We start from the raw sequence: 16,176 nt of genomic DNA, 5'->3' as shown, positions 1-16,176 counted from the left end.
GTGTTGGATAGCTATGTGAAAACTCATTAAATTGCAGGCTTTAACTATGTGCAATTTATTATATGTCAATTACACTTCAATAAAACTTTTAAAATAAAGAGCAATACTTGCTTTGTGTCTAAAACCTGGAAAATACCAACACAGAGGTAAGGGAATAAAACTGTGGTCTTTTCTAAAGCACGTACAAGCCCCAAGTGAACACTTGAAACTTATATGCCAGTTTTAAGTTACATATCAGGCCTCAAAAGTTCAAATTGATAACAATGACTAAAAAGACACTTTGCTGAGGTTGCTCCACTTTGCTGAGGTTACTCGTGGAGAATGAAGCCTGTGAGTGCACACTGGTCCCCATTGTTTGGGGCCCTCCTTCTTCTCTGTCCTTGACACTCTGCAAAGGAAGCTGCGACGTATGTGTCTGCAGGAGCTGGGCAGTCAGGGCTCTTGTCTCTCTCCCACCTCGAGCAACCGCACAATTTTTGTTAAAAGAAGCAAATTTACCCTGATACTGAACATAATCAAACAAACGATGTTATAAGAATTTCTGGTGTCAACAAAAGTGTGTGTGTCAGGAAAGGAAAATGAACCAAGTCTCTTTTGCTTGTACCCTCTGTAAAAGGAAACACCCTGCCACCCACCACCCCTTAGAAACAACACAGGAGGAACCATCTGCGATGCAGACAGAAAGGCAGTTCCAGGCACAAAAACTTTGACTAGAACACAAAATATATTTAAAAATGTTCATCCAAACTTGTCGTTGAGAATCCCCCATTCAGATTATCAAATCCAGTCCTAGCAAGGTTTTCTGTTCTGTTTTTTAAATTACACGTCATACTATGACAAAAGGAGAGAAAAGTCGGGAGGGATGTTTCCTCCTCTCCAAAAGGACTTAGTGAGGTCAACTGATTTAAGTTTATACAAAACATGCCAAGGGACTGTATGCAGACTCTCCAAATTAGGTCATTATTTATAAAAATAGCGTAAATATTATCCTTTAACCCTTCTTCTGGTATTTATGCTTTTCCACCAAGCATAGCCATTCTCTCACACGCTCATCTAACTCGATCTCTTGGCCTCACCACTCCTTTAAACTGTCCCAACTTGAAGAACATCCCCTACCTCTTGTCCACCCATCCACTTTACTACTTTCAGAATCAGCACACTGACTTTTCCAAGGGGCCTCATCCTCCTAACTACACCACCACATGAGTCATCATCAGTTCCACAGTTCCTCCAGAGGCACTGATTAGCACCTGGGCACACATCTCACACCCACCTGTCTCTCTTTGCTATTTCACTTACGTAGACTACATACTCTCAAAGCATCTCTTAACATGCTGGGTACACAGCAGAAGCTCAATAAACGCTCGATGTGTAAACAAACAATTTGAATGGCAATGAATTCCAGCTTTCTCCAGTCTGCTGGATGCTGTGATAATCACCAGGGTCCTAAATTTCTCTTTACCACTAAGGGGCAAGCAGACGCATTTTACCTTGTCAAATTTGTTTATCCAAAGGAGAGGCACAGGATCTGTCAATCTACTAAGACCTTGGTTATCTCATGCAGAGTTAACAAAGGTAACTAACACCTGCAAGTGGGAGAGGCCGTGGCATCCTTCCTGGAAGTGACGCTGAGCACGCATGCATGCACTTGCCTAAACAGGCCTGCAGAAATGCTCAGCACTAGTCACAAGATGTGAGGGCCTGGGAGCCAGTTTTCTCCAAGATCCCAGAGGTAAAGCCTCACTACTGTCCACATCTCCTGATTTCCAGCCCAGTGATTTTCTCGCTCTGCCATTAATAATCAAGTAACACGATTTAGGGTCCGCAGGTGGTCTGATGGGTCAGCACATCACAGGAACTTTCTTCCACCAGGCTGTCTTTCACCAGCTTTCATAGTCTGGCCCCCAATAATACTGAGGCTGTATTTACTATATTCTTTTATAATGCCCATGCTAAAATACGGTTATTTCTCAGTCTTTAGAGACTTCAGGTGACTTGTGGAATGATCAAATTTCTCTATTAAACACACAGTTTATTACATACTTCACAACAAATATTCCTGAGTGCTAACTATGGTTATTTTCCACTACTATCTGCCTTCAACTCATAAAAAAATAAAACCTCTCTGTAGTCTCATGGCTATCAGCAGGATGCATATGCTACCCACCCAGGGGTCTGGGAGCTAGCTATGGACTCCTGAAAGAGATTTCTACTCCCGGAAGATAAGGAAGAGCTTAGAAGTCTCGGCAGACATCTCTTTTTAAGAGTTGTCAGAATAAGGCTTCCCTGGTGGCGCAGTGGTTGAGAGTCCGCCTGCCGATGCAGGGGACACGGGTTCGTGGCCCGGTCCGGGAGGATCCCACATGCCGTGGAGCGGCTGGGCCCGTGAGCCATGGCCACTGAGCCTGCGCGTCCGGAGCCTGTGCTCCGCAGTGGGAGGGGCCACAACAGTGAGAGGCCCGCGTACCGCAAAAATAAAAAAAAGAGTTGTCAGAACAGAGAGACGTAAAGGGAGTAGCAATGCCACATTAATCCCACTTCTACAAGACATAACACAACAGCAGTGTCATCATCATTTCAGAGGCCTGAGATGACCAAGGTTTCAAGGTTTCAGTAGCTCTAACTTATGTAATTATAATGGCATAATTATCTCAAGGTAAAAGTAAATCCTAATACAGTCAAAATAAGTCTTGTTGACTTGTAGCAATCAAGAAAGACAGTCTATATGATAGGTTGGAATATGGTGACAAGAGGTTTAAAAACTAACATTTTAATGTACTTTTTAAGACACAAAATATTACATACACACATGTTCCCTTATCAGATTATCTTTCTACAGGTATTTTGGTACACAGATATTGAACTCAAGCTTCCTTCCACCTCAAGAACTGCTTCCTTTTAAGTTCAACGAAGGAAATTATGAAATAAGAATTGCACCCAAAAAAAAAAAAAAAAAACTGGCAAGGAAGCTGAGAATGCCTCCTTAACTTTGGTTTTTGTATATTATTTCTTTGACATATCAAAAAGACAACCCAGTAACTGAACAGGCCAGCTCCCTCAGAATAAGACATAATGAGCAAAGACATGATAGAGGCATGTAAATTATAAATCTACCACTTCAGAATCCGTAACTAGATCCTATGAAAAAGTACTGAATCACCGAAAATCTGGGTTCAAAGGCCAGTGATCTACTTCATGAGAAGTTTTATGTTCCTACAAATAAATTGTCCTCTCAGTGTCACACGGTGGTTCTGGTTTTAACTCTGATCAAGAAATCAGAGTGCAACCCTCCACTTGTAAAGTTTTCATGTATAAATGATACCTAACTTTTCACTACACAGATGATAGCTATGTTGAACCTTTGTGTGTGTGTGTGTGTGTGTGTGAGAAATAGTAAAAAAGAGAACCAAGACTTCAGAAAAAAGTTGATGCATTATCAAATGTAAAAGAATAAATATTTGAAGTTTATAAGGATTTTGGAAGAGGATTTTGGAGTCAAGGAGCTACCTACTTAGAAAAAGGGTGTCAGACATTCAGAGGAGAAAACAGTTAGAAGGAAAACTTGAGGTATGAGTTTAAGAAAGTAACTGCTCCCAAACTGAAAATTATTTAATACTGATCCTCTACTGCCTAAAGAGACATAGCACTGCTCTAAGGAAAAATTCCAAAACAACATTAAAAAAAAAAAAAACTACTGTGAATTGTGAAATAAACTCTTGATATTTTTCATAAAAAGTAGAGTTTGGAAAATTTAGCAGCAGTAGAATTTGAGGTTAAGTTTAAAATGTATCACTAATTTAGGAACTATTAATGAAACTACAATATTTGCTTTTTAACCTGCAAGTGAAACTCTACTAATGAGCAAAATAGTTCTATAAAAGCAAATTCAAAGGAAAAAAAATTGGGGATAAAATTTTCATGAGGGAATAAAGGCTTGTCTTGAGTAACTCAAAAGGGAAACGATTTATCAAAAACTAAATAAAAGTGGTAAATTAAGAAACTTAATTCTTAAATTTCCCTATATCAAGAGCATATAAGCATGAATATTTCATACATAATATTAACACATACCTGTCTTAGGATTTATTGAAAAAAATCCTTGTGGATTTCCACTTGTAATTTTGTATGTCAGCTTGTCATCGGAGCTAGAATCTGGATCAAATGCCTCAATCTGGACCACAGACACATCCTTGGGAGAGTTTTCCATTATTTCCGGATAATAAACAGGCTCTGAAGTCTGCGGTGCATTGTCGTTCACATCCTCCAGCTCTATATAGACCTCTACAAAGGAGGAAAGGGGCACGACGCCCTGATCAGACGCGTAGACTGTTAGCCAGTAATGGGAGGTGGACTCGCGGTCCAGTCGACCTGAAGTCTCTATAACACCTAGAGGAGGAAGAAGAGAAGCATGAAGTAGCCTGTCAACCATCGCCGCCAACTGTCACTCTGAGAAAGCATCAGCCTAAATGACAACTCTTATGCCTTAAGCCGTACGGAAGGCTTCTGTGTCGCTTACAGCGATGCAATCTTAAGCCAATTGTCTAACCTCTCTGTGCCTCAGTTTCTTTTCCTATAAAATGGAGTAATAAGAGTAGTGTGTTCCTAGGTTGATGAAATGAACTAACACATATAATGATTAGAATATAGCACTTGGCACGCAATATTGGTTATAAAAGTATTTGTCATTATTAGTATTAGGTGCCAGGCACTATGTGGGGCACTTTACAACTATTATCTTATTTAAGTCTCAAAACAACCCGAAGAAATGAATGGGCAAATATGGTCTCTTGTGTCCTGAAACCCGTCAGTTTCTTTTAATCACCTTAAGCAAATGGCAAGACAACCAGGATGCTAAAAATATAAATTCTCCTACCACATTATAAGCTCCACAGGAGCAGAGACCACATCCTTCTAAATGCCAGTTTACCCAGCACATTACCCAAAGCCCAATAATTATTTATTAAATGAATGAACAAAAATGAATGGATATATTAACTGGAGTTGATACAGAAAAGTCCTCAAATGGGATCCAAACTAGGACACATTTCTCATTAAGTCAACTAGTAAGAGATGGAATTATAAAATTACAAAAAAAGTTAGAATGTCTGTAATGTTTTGGCCCAGCCACTGAAACCACGCGAAATCTTATTTAATCTCAAGATTAACCTATTCTCAGGATGATTAACAGTGGAAATATCCATTTCTCTTGGGCAAATCCCACCTTTTTATTCAATGGTGTAAACTTGTCCTTTGGCTTTCCCAAAATACATCACTGGATTTTTTTCTTGTGCAATAATCATTCTGAATTAACGCTATTTTTAGGGTTCAACATGATCCAGGTTGAACTATGGAAATCCTACAACTTTAAAATCACTGAAGCTTCCCATTTAACGCAAAATACTATGGGAAAAATAACAAATGTCAATTTAATCTGTGCTCAAAAATGAAACAGTATTTATCTCAACTAAATATATACATCTGTATTTCTTGATCATTATGTAAATTTAAATATTTGCTTATTTGAGGTTAATATCACAAAAAAAGTCATTTATTTTGAACGTTAGATAATTATATCTAACACTCCCCCAAAGGTTTACAACTTAAAAACAGCAAACCTAAATATTATAATGTGAAATAGATTATCATAAAATGAATGTGTATTGCTATTCAGAAGCATTATAACTACTGCTTCACTATTTCTTTGCAAACCCTCAAAATGGATCTCCTCCTAGAAATATGGAACAAAGCCTCAGAACTCTTAAATAAAAAAGGAGCTAGCTGGTCTCTCTATGCAGCAGACAACTCAAACACGTTTTCCTTTTTCTCTGGTCCGAACATAAGTCTATGCATACTCAATCTGTTCACCAAATTATATTTGTTTTTAGCCTGAAAGAAGAGTGCCCTTAGTAACCAAGTGAAAATAATCTTTTCCAGATTTTCTTTGTCTCACTCCCATCAACCGATACAAAGGACGCCAGGGAACAGTTCTAAGAGGATTACATATTAATAAATGAATGTACATATGCTTCTCTTGTTTCTGCCATGTCATTAAAATGTAACATAATTCATTTGGCAGGTGAAGTATTATTAGAAAATTTAAAGACAGGTACGTGGTACTTGTATTCACCTCTTTTGAGTTCTAATCCTCCAACAGTTCATGCTGCTATCCACTTTTAAAAACTGTGTCCCTCTCAACGTCATTTGTAGGCATTTAATAACAATAATTAGGAAAAATTTTGTCAGTCTTTATGATACGTCAGGCACTATTAACTGTCTTACACGCATTATTTTATTCATTCCTTATATCCAACCTGCCCATATATGTGGTGTTATTATCCCCATTTCATGAACAAAAAACTCAGATTAAGAGTGATGAGGAACTTTCCCAGGGTCATAGTAAATGGCAGAGCTGGAGCTCAAACACTAGGAATCTCTGACTTCAGGGCCACCAAAATTCCATCTGTCTTACTGTTAGTATGACAAAAGTTCAGTCAACAAAATTTAACATGAAAACTCTGAAAAGACAAGTCAAACCTCATACTTCGTCCATTTTTTTGCATGTCAGTATTCAGAAGGAGTTTATTAAGTGAATATTCACATACAATAGCTTCTTTTAGTGTCAGGATGGAAGGAAAGAAAGAGGTAGAAAATGCAAATACATAATAAGAATTAAACCACAGACAAAAACAGTTATTTATTTTCCATCAAGTTCCACTTGGAGTCTGGTCTGTGTCCTGACTAGTGTACAATTATGGGATGGATACTTCTGCTGGGAAGAGCCCCTCTCCCCCAATCAACCTAGCAACTGAGGGGGTAGCCACACCCTTCTGTGCATGACCTCTGAGCCACAGTCAGGAGGGAAAGTTTCCAAGTCCCAGGTAATCTCCAGATACTACCAACAGTTCAAAGTGAGACTCCAAAGTAGCTCTACTCAAATATGGAAGAAACTAGAATTGTATCAATTAGTAATTAAATACGCATAAGTGATGTTCATATTTCATGAATTCTTAAACTGTATATTTTAATATATATTTCATATAGTGATTGCTAAGATGTTCACATTTTGATGTACTTTAATTATTACGTTCTTATAAAAAGAAAGAACAAAATTACTACAGCTTATAGATAACTAAGAAATAAAGTGAATTTTTAACTGCTAAAGGGAAAGGAGGACATACTGAATAACTTCTAACCAAAATGCTCAAAAAATAATACAAATAAATTTACTGTATTTATATATAATAATTTAATAATACAAGGACTTACTGTATGTCAAGGACTTCACTAGGTGCTTTACATGCATTAAATCGTTTAAAGAACACTGGAATCACATGATTTTCATCGTGGCTTCACAAATGAGGAGACAGAAGCTTAGATAAAGTCAGCGAATGGCCCAAGCCTTACAGTGATGAGGAAGCACAGCCATGGTCAGTCAACAATAAAGTGGTGGAATCGAGATTTGAATCAGACAGTCTGACTCCAGAACTTAGGCTCTTCACCATCAGGCTACACTGTCATCATTAGCCACAGAATCATCGTCACACACTCCACAGCAGCAAGGATGCTGGAGACCAAGGAGCGGGGTGGGGGGCTGCCATGATGAGAGGCTACAAGCAGTTTTCCACTACTGAGATAAGGGTCTTCCCCACATTTAAAGGACAATAAAGAAATGATTCCAGGGCTCTGCTTCACAGTGGTTCAGGGGCTAGTGCCTAAGCACTATTTTAATTGCGGATTCTAATTCTAAGCACTATTCTAAAAGCATAAAGTAGGTGGGAAAAGACCATACTTATGCAAAGGGATTTTGTGTTCTGCTTTTTAATCTGTCTGCTCAGTCACAAGATACATCCCTGCGAGACCCCAGGCAGAAACTTTTGCAACAGGCAGAACTGAGCTCCCATTTTGAATCTAGGAAGAACTGACCACTGGTCCAGGAACAGCTAGAAACAGTCTAGATAATCTGGGAAGACAGACTAGTAGTAGATCTAAGCCTCAGCCATTTCAAAACCAAGAATTGGAGACTGACAACCCTTTAGAAATCCTCAAGTACAACTCACTTGTTTTTAGGAAAAGCTGAAATGATTTGCTCAACTTTAGGAAGCTAAACAGGCAGAATGTTGAGAATCTAGATCAAGGCATCTCCTTAACCAAGGGCTCATCAGAACCCCGATCATTCCTTACGGGGGGTCCCAGTTTCTGAGATGGCCAACATACCAACTACCTAGAAGTCTGGCCAGAGCAGTGTCTATTCTTTCAGTCCTTATTCCTACACCTGTCACTCTTCTTTTCCCAGTCCTTCCTAGAGCCACAACTAGCATGTACAGATGGATTTCTTCTGTACATTCCATTACCTTAATTCATTAAAAAGAAACAAATTTTCAAAATTCCATTATGAAGACTTCTAACTAGTACCTTTAACACAGGAAAACAACAACTAAGGACCCCTAGGCATCACTGGAAGTGAACTGACCTACTGTGTTCACTCGCAAAACTGCATCCCACTCCCATTTCTCTCAATCCATGATCTTCTACCAACCAACTTTCAGTAACTCTGACTTTTTTGCACACTGGGTTATAAATTCACTTTTCCTGAAACAATTCTCTAAGGAACCAAACAAAACTATAAATACTTAAACTCCAGTTTTAAAGATATTTCTCTTTAATACATATCCACAATAATACTGCATCTTACTCGGCACATATACACATCCATACACTAACTTCCTGTGGTTTCCCTCCTGTCTTCAAATATCTCCCCCTCTCTCAGCTCCCTTTCTTTCTCTGCCATCTCTGCTCCTATTTTTTATTTCCTCTTTCACTTTCTGGGAGAGCAACAATAGCATGCAAGCAACTAGATGATCCGTAAGCCCAGGCTGTGAGGGAGAAACAAGTGATAGCCCAGGGCTACAACAGCTCCCTCCAGCCAGATGAAAAGAGTCTCAATCAATGCTGTAAAAGAAAAAGCCAGTGAGATGGCTAAAGCAGAAATAACTCCTTTCTTGTCAAGAGGTTTTAGCGCACAAGCAGCAGACAAGGTAAGAATGCTGCTGTGTGATTCTACGCTGTATATTTTGAACACAGAAGACAAGTTTAGAGAAGCCTTTTATATATGCACCACCCAGCAATGTTATAAGAGATCATTTCTTGGCTTTAATGAAACATGACGGAAGCGAAAAATGCCTAGCTTTCCAATCTCAGGAATACAATGAAGACATTTTCAGGAAAAGTTGTTAATAGAGCTGAAAAATTTGAAAGAAGCTAGAAATCTGGAGCTATTAAATAAAAATATTTATCATTCCAAACATACTCTCTAGGATTTCAAAACTACCACCAGATGTCACTATGGAAACTGATTTTAAATGTGCATACAGTGGAAAAACTGGACTGAAAACAATAATGCAATGTAATTGTTGAAAGAGCTTGACCAATGTGGCTGAAAATACAGCTCACAGCAAAATTTCTTTCTAGAAGGATTCATTACTGTCCGTATAATTAAACAGGTACTGATGGTGTCTTCCTATACACGCTGATTATTCAAAGGTTGTAGGATACAGTATTAGTTGCTCAAGTAGACCGTCCAAAAGTAAATAAAAGTTTCCAAGAATAACTAATTTCTACTATGTATCCCTGCTCGCTAATGGCCTGTTAACTTGAACACTGGCCTTGGACAGGAACAGCCAGCAGTCCCTCCAACTGCCACTGGCAGGGCAAGATGCTTTCAACAGAGTAATCTTTAAGGCAGAAATAAAGTTATATGTAGCCACTATACTGCCAGTGTAGCCACTATACTGCCAAAAATAATTTAACTGACTCAAATTTCCATGGTCACAGAACACCTTTCTTCCTGGAATTTTCCTGTTTTCTTTGTTTAACAGGTCTTGGCCCTCTATCAAGTCCTGGTACCAAAGCTTTCAACAAAACCTTGCTCTTTCAGATTCTTCAGCTACTTCAACTCAAAAATACTTATAATCAGCAACAATCTGGCACCATAAATTTGCAAACCCTACCCTCCTTTCTGATATACCATGTCACATACACTTTTTACTTTTCTGGAACCAAGCTTAAGGCAGCAACTGTATGAAAAGCTTCTTAGTCAATCATAAGAAAAACTTAAACTTAAAATATAATTTTTGATATTTTCTCTGAAGGCAACAAGGGACTGACTGTTCTTTTCTCCATTTCCATAGTCTCATTATAAACAGAAGAACTCTTCTGGAACTAAGTGTTTTCCCAAATATAAAAACAACACTCGCTTAAAAAGAAAAGAGATATCTTCTATACAGTAGAGATACAATATCTATGTTTCTGCAATTAATCTGTAAATGGTTACTCAATTTTTTTCTGCTAATTATGGAAAAATGAGAAGTCCCATAATTGTCATATTAAATAGTAATCTGCTACAAGACATTCTTCCTTAAAATTAAGTTTAAAAAGTAAACTATAAGCTCCCTCCTAAAAACTAAACCCTTTAAGGGCATGGATTTGTTGTCTGTTTGGTTCAGGGCCTGGTAAATGGGTGCTTATCAAGCATGTGTTAAAAAACAGATGTTCATCAAAAAACAAAGTAAGTATGAGAAACAGTCCCAGCCAAGAGGAGCCTAAGGAAACATGAAAACTAAAGGTCATATGAGATCCTGGGTGGGATCCTGGACCAGAAAAAGCACATTAGGTAAAAACCAAAGAAACTGAGTAAACTATGGGCTTTAGTTAACAAGAACATATCAATATTGGTTCACTGATTATAATAAATAGACAATAAGAGGGGAAACTGTGTGTGGGGCAGGGACTATATGGGAACTCTGTGGTATGTGCTCAATTTTTCTGTAAATCTACCTAATTGTTTTCAAAGGATGACCATCAGAGTTCATAATATATGATTTGTTTCCTTAAGTGATAAAACTTTTTTGTATTTCTTTTTATCTCATTTTCATTAAATACAAGATTTAGACTGATAATGCTGTTAGTATAATACCTTGAGAGATCCTAGTGTGCCCATAAAAAAACCTTGTATGTTGGGCTAAAGATTTAAACAGCAATCCAACTATGTATCTGTTTACAGATATAAATATATATATAAATGTAAGAAAGACTTTTTATTACTTTGTTTTGCCTTGATAACATTAATGTGCAAAGTGATAAAATGAGTTTCTTGATATAAAAAGTTAGATTTCTGATATTTAAACACTCTTTAAAATGACTGCACCAATTTGACACGCAATAGTATCTAATAAATCAAAACCCTTGAGTTCTTTTAGAAACATAAGTAAAGGAGATCATAATGTAAATATATATATTTAATGTTCCTGCCTGCTTCTGCATTAGTTGGCAAAACTGTATAGTTACTGCTGACTTAAATACAGGAACAAATGAGATAAGAGTCTGTTAAATTGAAGGCACTTCAGATACTAAAATGGCTATACAGTTCACTTAGGGAATGACACAAAATATGCTTTCAGTAGTCAAATAAAAATTTTATACTTCCTTTCACTTCAGGTATACAAGATATTATCATTTATTTTACTGGTGTTGGTAATCATAAAACATAAGGAAAATATACAGAGAGCCACGTTTAATGGTTTACTCTGCAGAGAAAAATTCTCTGCAAAATAATACCCTAATACTTTTAAAAAGAGAATGATACATACATAATTAAATTTTTAAATGCTTGAGACCACACAAATAAGGTAAAAATCTCATGTTTTTGATAATTTTTACAAAGGTCAAAATAAAATAAGTCAGCTAAGAAGCATCCCCCATGGGCCAAACAAACCACCAGGCGGCACACTAGCATACCGCACAGTTCAACACGTGCCTCTCTGCCCTCTCATAGCTAAACACAGAGTAAGTCATGTTGTAAAACTATCCCTGCAGGTTAAAGACATGGTACTGATGTCACCAACATCCAATCTTTCAAAAGCAATAACTTGCCATGAGTGTTATTTTGTGAGAAGCCATTTGTGGTTGGGAACACGGCAAACTCAAGTGAAATGGTAATGATGATGGTGATAATATAAAACAAGAGATACATATATAGAGCTCATGATACACCAGCTGCTATTTTAAATATGCCTCAAATCTTTTAATCTTTACAGAAATCCTAAGAAATGGGTAATATGATCATCCCTATTTCAGATGAGCAAACAATGGCAACAACCTGCCCAAAGTCACACAGTTAGTTCATTACTGGTGGAACTTGGATTCAATCCCAAAGAGACTGGCTCCAGACAGTCACCGTAACACTTCTGAGTCTCTGGCTGTGTCCTCTGATTGGAGAGAAGCATGACAGCAACTGAACACAGCCTGCAGTTTCCAGAGAAAGTCCTGGCTTCAAAAGAATGTAAAAATGGAGTGACCAGATGGGAAAAACTGGTTTTGTTGTTTTCCCAACATTTGGGGATCAGGGTAAAGAATCTGATGATGCAAAAACCTTGCTGTTCTGTGCCATTAAAACATTAAGCACATTCCACAGCGTCAGGATAAAAGGGGGACTTGGTTAATTTATAATGGTACATATGACACAGCTTTAAAAAATGATATGTTTAGGGCTTCCCTGGTGGCACAGTGGTTCAGAGTCCGCCTGCCGATGCAGGGGATAAAAAAAAAAAAAAAAAGACATGTTTATTAATTACAAGGAACAATGTCAACAATATACAAATTGATCAAAAATATAAATCTTTATAAAACTGTACAGAGTACAGCCTTGGTTTTGTTTAGTTCTGTTTCAAAATTAAAAACCACACAAACACACAATTACATGCCCGGGGGGAAAAAGAAAGGTCTAGAATAAACAAAGTGATGGAGGGACAATAAAGAAAATCAACCAACCTAGTGAACTAAAATTTTTTTTTTTTTTTTTTTTTGCGGTATGCGGGCCTCTCACTGTCGTGGCCTCTCCCGTTGAGGAGCACAGGCTCCGGACGCACAGGCTCAGCAGCCATGGCTCACGGGCCCAGCCGCTCCGCAGCATGTGGGATCTTCCCGGACCAGGGCACGGACCCGTGTCCCCTGCATCAGCAGGCGGACTGTCAACCACTGCACCACCAGGGAAGCCCTAAAATATTTTTTAACTGTAAATTTCTATAACCATGAATTTTAAGTCATATTTAAAATGCATACAGTAAAAAGCCAAATGAAATTTAAGTACCAACAGTCTTTTAAAAGTTTTGCTAGTGTAACCTTCTTGCCTCATTTTCCCTTTATATCTTAGATAACACTTTCATCTGTTTCATTTAATCTCAGTCAATGGATAACAATGGATAGTCTGACAGCTTCAACAATTTAATATTCAAAATTATTTATATATGAAGCTACTTATAGTGCCAGACCAAAGTTCACCTTTATGAAATAAATTACAATGAGAGCTTAAAAAAAAGAATAAAGAAACTACTTACAAAGTTTTAGGTCTAGGAAATTGTATAATTATATTGTATAGAGTTAGGTCATAAGTTAATAATTAAAGGGAAAGCTTCTTATGTAGTAACTGTCAATCTGTTTTTTCATTATTTAGACTGTCTATTTAAATCACTTTAATTAAAATGTATGTCTATCGACTCTTTCAATTAAAATTGTTACAATGACTTTAAAATCAGCTGAGGAAGCTTTCTGACTTGCAAACTTACCAAAACATATTAATTAAGTTCATAATCAGATTTTAAGCATCATGTTTCAAGTCTAGGGATTTCTTTAGCTTTGCAAAGAGCCATTCCCATGTCAAGCTCTGCTAAACCATGTTTTTACGCTTTGTGGAGAACGATTCCAAGTTCAGATTTCCATGTCAGAATCATTAATACTGTTAATGAGGGTTTTCATGGATAAGCTCTCTTAAAAAGGATCATCCTTGGGTATCAAAAATATCATCTGAACACATATTAATTGGATAAAACTATGTACACCAGACAGCCTGTGGAGGCATTAAAATCCAAAGGATACATTTCACATACCAATGGCAATGCTTCTAGCAGTTTGTTTCATATTTTAAAAGCTATTCAAATTCAACGTAGATTACTTTTCCCACCTTACGTTTACTGGATGCAACTCAGCATATGCTTTATATATACCATTTTTTTGAATCCTCACAATTATTCTGTAAGCTCGATGGTCTCTCCTCAATTTCCATATGCGGATGTAGAGGTTTAGAGTTGAAAAGTCACTGGTCTAAGGTCATTTATTCATCATCATCATAGGAACAGATTAATCAATGAATTAATTAATGAATTCCCTTACCAGTTAGCCATCTAAGCACTTACATTTACTAACTTGTGTAAGCCTCAAAAGTTAAGTAAGTTGCCTTAAGTTACCCAACTAGCTGCAGAGAAGCAAGAATCCAAACCTGGCTGACTAGTCCACAGGCAAAACTCATAACCACCAGGGTGTTCTCTTCTGCTTTTCCTGTTCTTATGGGGTGGCAGAGTTGTGATTCAAAAGACACATCTAACTCAAGCCCTGGCTCTTTCCGTATAAGCCTGGGTAGGCGATCTTCATAAATCTATCACTATTGATGGGGGAAAAAAAAAATCAACACATCAACAAAAGTTTACCAGCACTTGCCCTGGTGGGAGGAATGACATAAATTCAAGTATAAACCCAACTAAATGTGGGCCAAACAGATCTCTATATAAAGTTCAAGAATCCAATGTGACTAAGTTTAGGATAAAAAGAAGGAAAAAAGGATATAAAAAAGAAGCCACACTGTTCTATATTCAGGAAGCTAGTATATTTATCCTATCATCTTGTTAGGTAAAAATGCAGACTAAGTTTATATTAAATGAAGCATAACAGTTATAAGGCATTATAGAATACTGAATATCACTGTGAGAATATCGTAACTGAGTTGTGAATGTGCTTCCCGTTACTAACTTTAAAATATTGAGTGGTAGGATCCAGAGTTCTAAGTCTTAAAAATCAGTTGTAAAAGTTCTGTGTCAGAAAAAAACTGATGTTTTAAGGAAAACCTCCCTTTGGAAAAGAAATCTTGGTAACTTTAATCTAGTCTCCAATACTTAAGATAATAAATACAGATTTTAAAAAACTGTACCCTACAGTATCTGCTTCATCAAAAAGGAGTTAATGTTTATAGTGGCCTGGATCTTGCTAGAAATTAATCTGGAACCTGGTATTATTGATTTATACTTTCTTTCATTCACTCAACAAACACATGGTTCCCACTATTTGCCAGGCCTGGTATGAAGTGCTAAAGAAACCAAGAAAAGTAAAACAACATATTACAGGAAAGACAGTTAAATAAAATAGTAATTTATTCCCTCGAACTGCTTTTTGAGAAGGGCAACATAGTATTTTAACGACTAGTTACTTGAATACTTATTTTCCATTATTTTATCTCTTGCACAAAAGTCAAAGAAATCCTTTTATAGGTTATGAGTCCCTGACTGAATTTTAGGATGCAACATGTAATTATGCGATTTTTAAAAATATTATAACATTAATTCTATTTTGTGAGAAAAGATAGAGGGAAGATGTGTATATACACTAAAAATGGTGGATTATAGGGATAAGTGAATTTTTTCTTCTTTGTGTTCACATTTTCTAATTTTTCCACAAGAAGTACATATGTGTTGCATAAAAATATTTCTTTAAACCCTCATGAATAAAGGATTAATCCAAAGTATATCAACAGAACATGAGAAATTTCAGAAATGTACAAACAACCTTTAAAAGTTAAGAGTGACTTCTAGGGTTCCATAAGCCGAGTAAAAACTGCCTGAAACACTTGTATTGCAAAGTGTGCTCCAGCACAGAGAAGACAAGGCACTATTCAACGATTCAAATGTCCGTTGAAACAACTATGCCTCAAGCCAAACTCCTTAATGCACTCCCTTGCTAAAGAAGGAATGGAATGAGATTCCTCTGCTACAGTCAAGTATTACACTGGTCACTGTATAAACACAGCTCTTTCCGAAAGAGACAGTTGTCTCCAGAGTCCTAGAAGGCACCAGGCTGGGAAAAGAGCAAGTTTTCCTTTTTCTAAGGTCTGTTCAAGCTTCTGTAAAACAGATTCTAAACATAGAAAAGTGCAACTATTTATTTTTCTTAAAACCTAAGACCCACATGCAATTCAGCTATGCAGAAGGTTTGTTTTACATGAACTGAACACCAGTTGAAGCAAATAAAAATCCCTGTATAAATTCCCCCCTTTCCTATCTACTCCCAAGCAGCATT

General features: G+C 37.1%; 1 protein-coding gene across 6 annotated transcripts in view; it reads right to left on the bottom strand.

Moving 5' to 3' along the window:
* The window catches only part of FAT1 (FAT atypical cadherin 1), a 122,993-nt gene that overhangs the window by 60,825 nt on the left and 45,992 nt on the right, over positions 1-16,176 (bottom strand). For all 6 annotated transcript variants that reach the window (XM_029226372.1, XM_029226373.1, XM_029226368.1 and 3 more), the window contains exon 3: positions 4,072-4,386. In XM_029226372.1, coding sequence (XP_029082205.1) covers positions 4,072-4,386 — 315 coding nt within the window. The remainder of the gene's footprint in view (positions 1-4,071; positions 4,387-16,176) is intronic.

The sequence above is a fragment of the Monodon monoceros genome, unplaced genomic scaffold, assembly GCF_005190385.1.
Source record: "Monodon monoceros isolate NGI ecotype Baffin Bay Population unplaced genomic scaffold, NGI_Narwhal_1 Super_Scaffold_17, whole genome shotgun sequence".
NCBI classification, from domain to species: Eukaryota; Metazoa; Chordata; class Mammalia; order Artiodactyla; family Monodontidae; genus Monodon; species Monodon monoceros.
The sequence above is the reverse complement of the archived record's forward strand: the minus strand, read 5'-3'. Positions and strand labels throughout refer to the sequence as shown.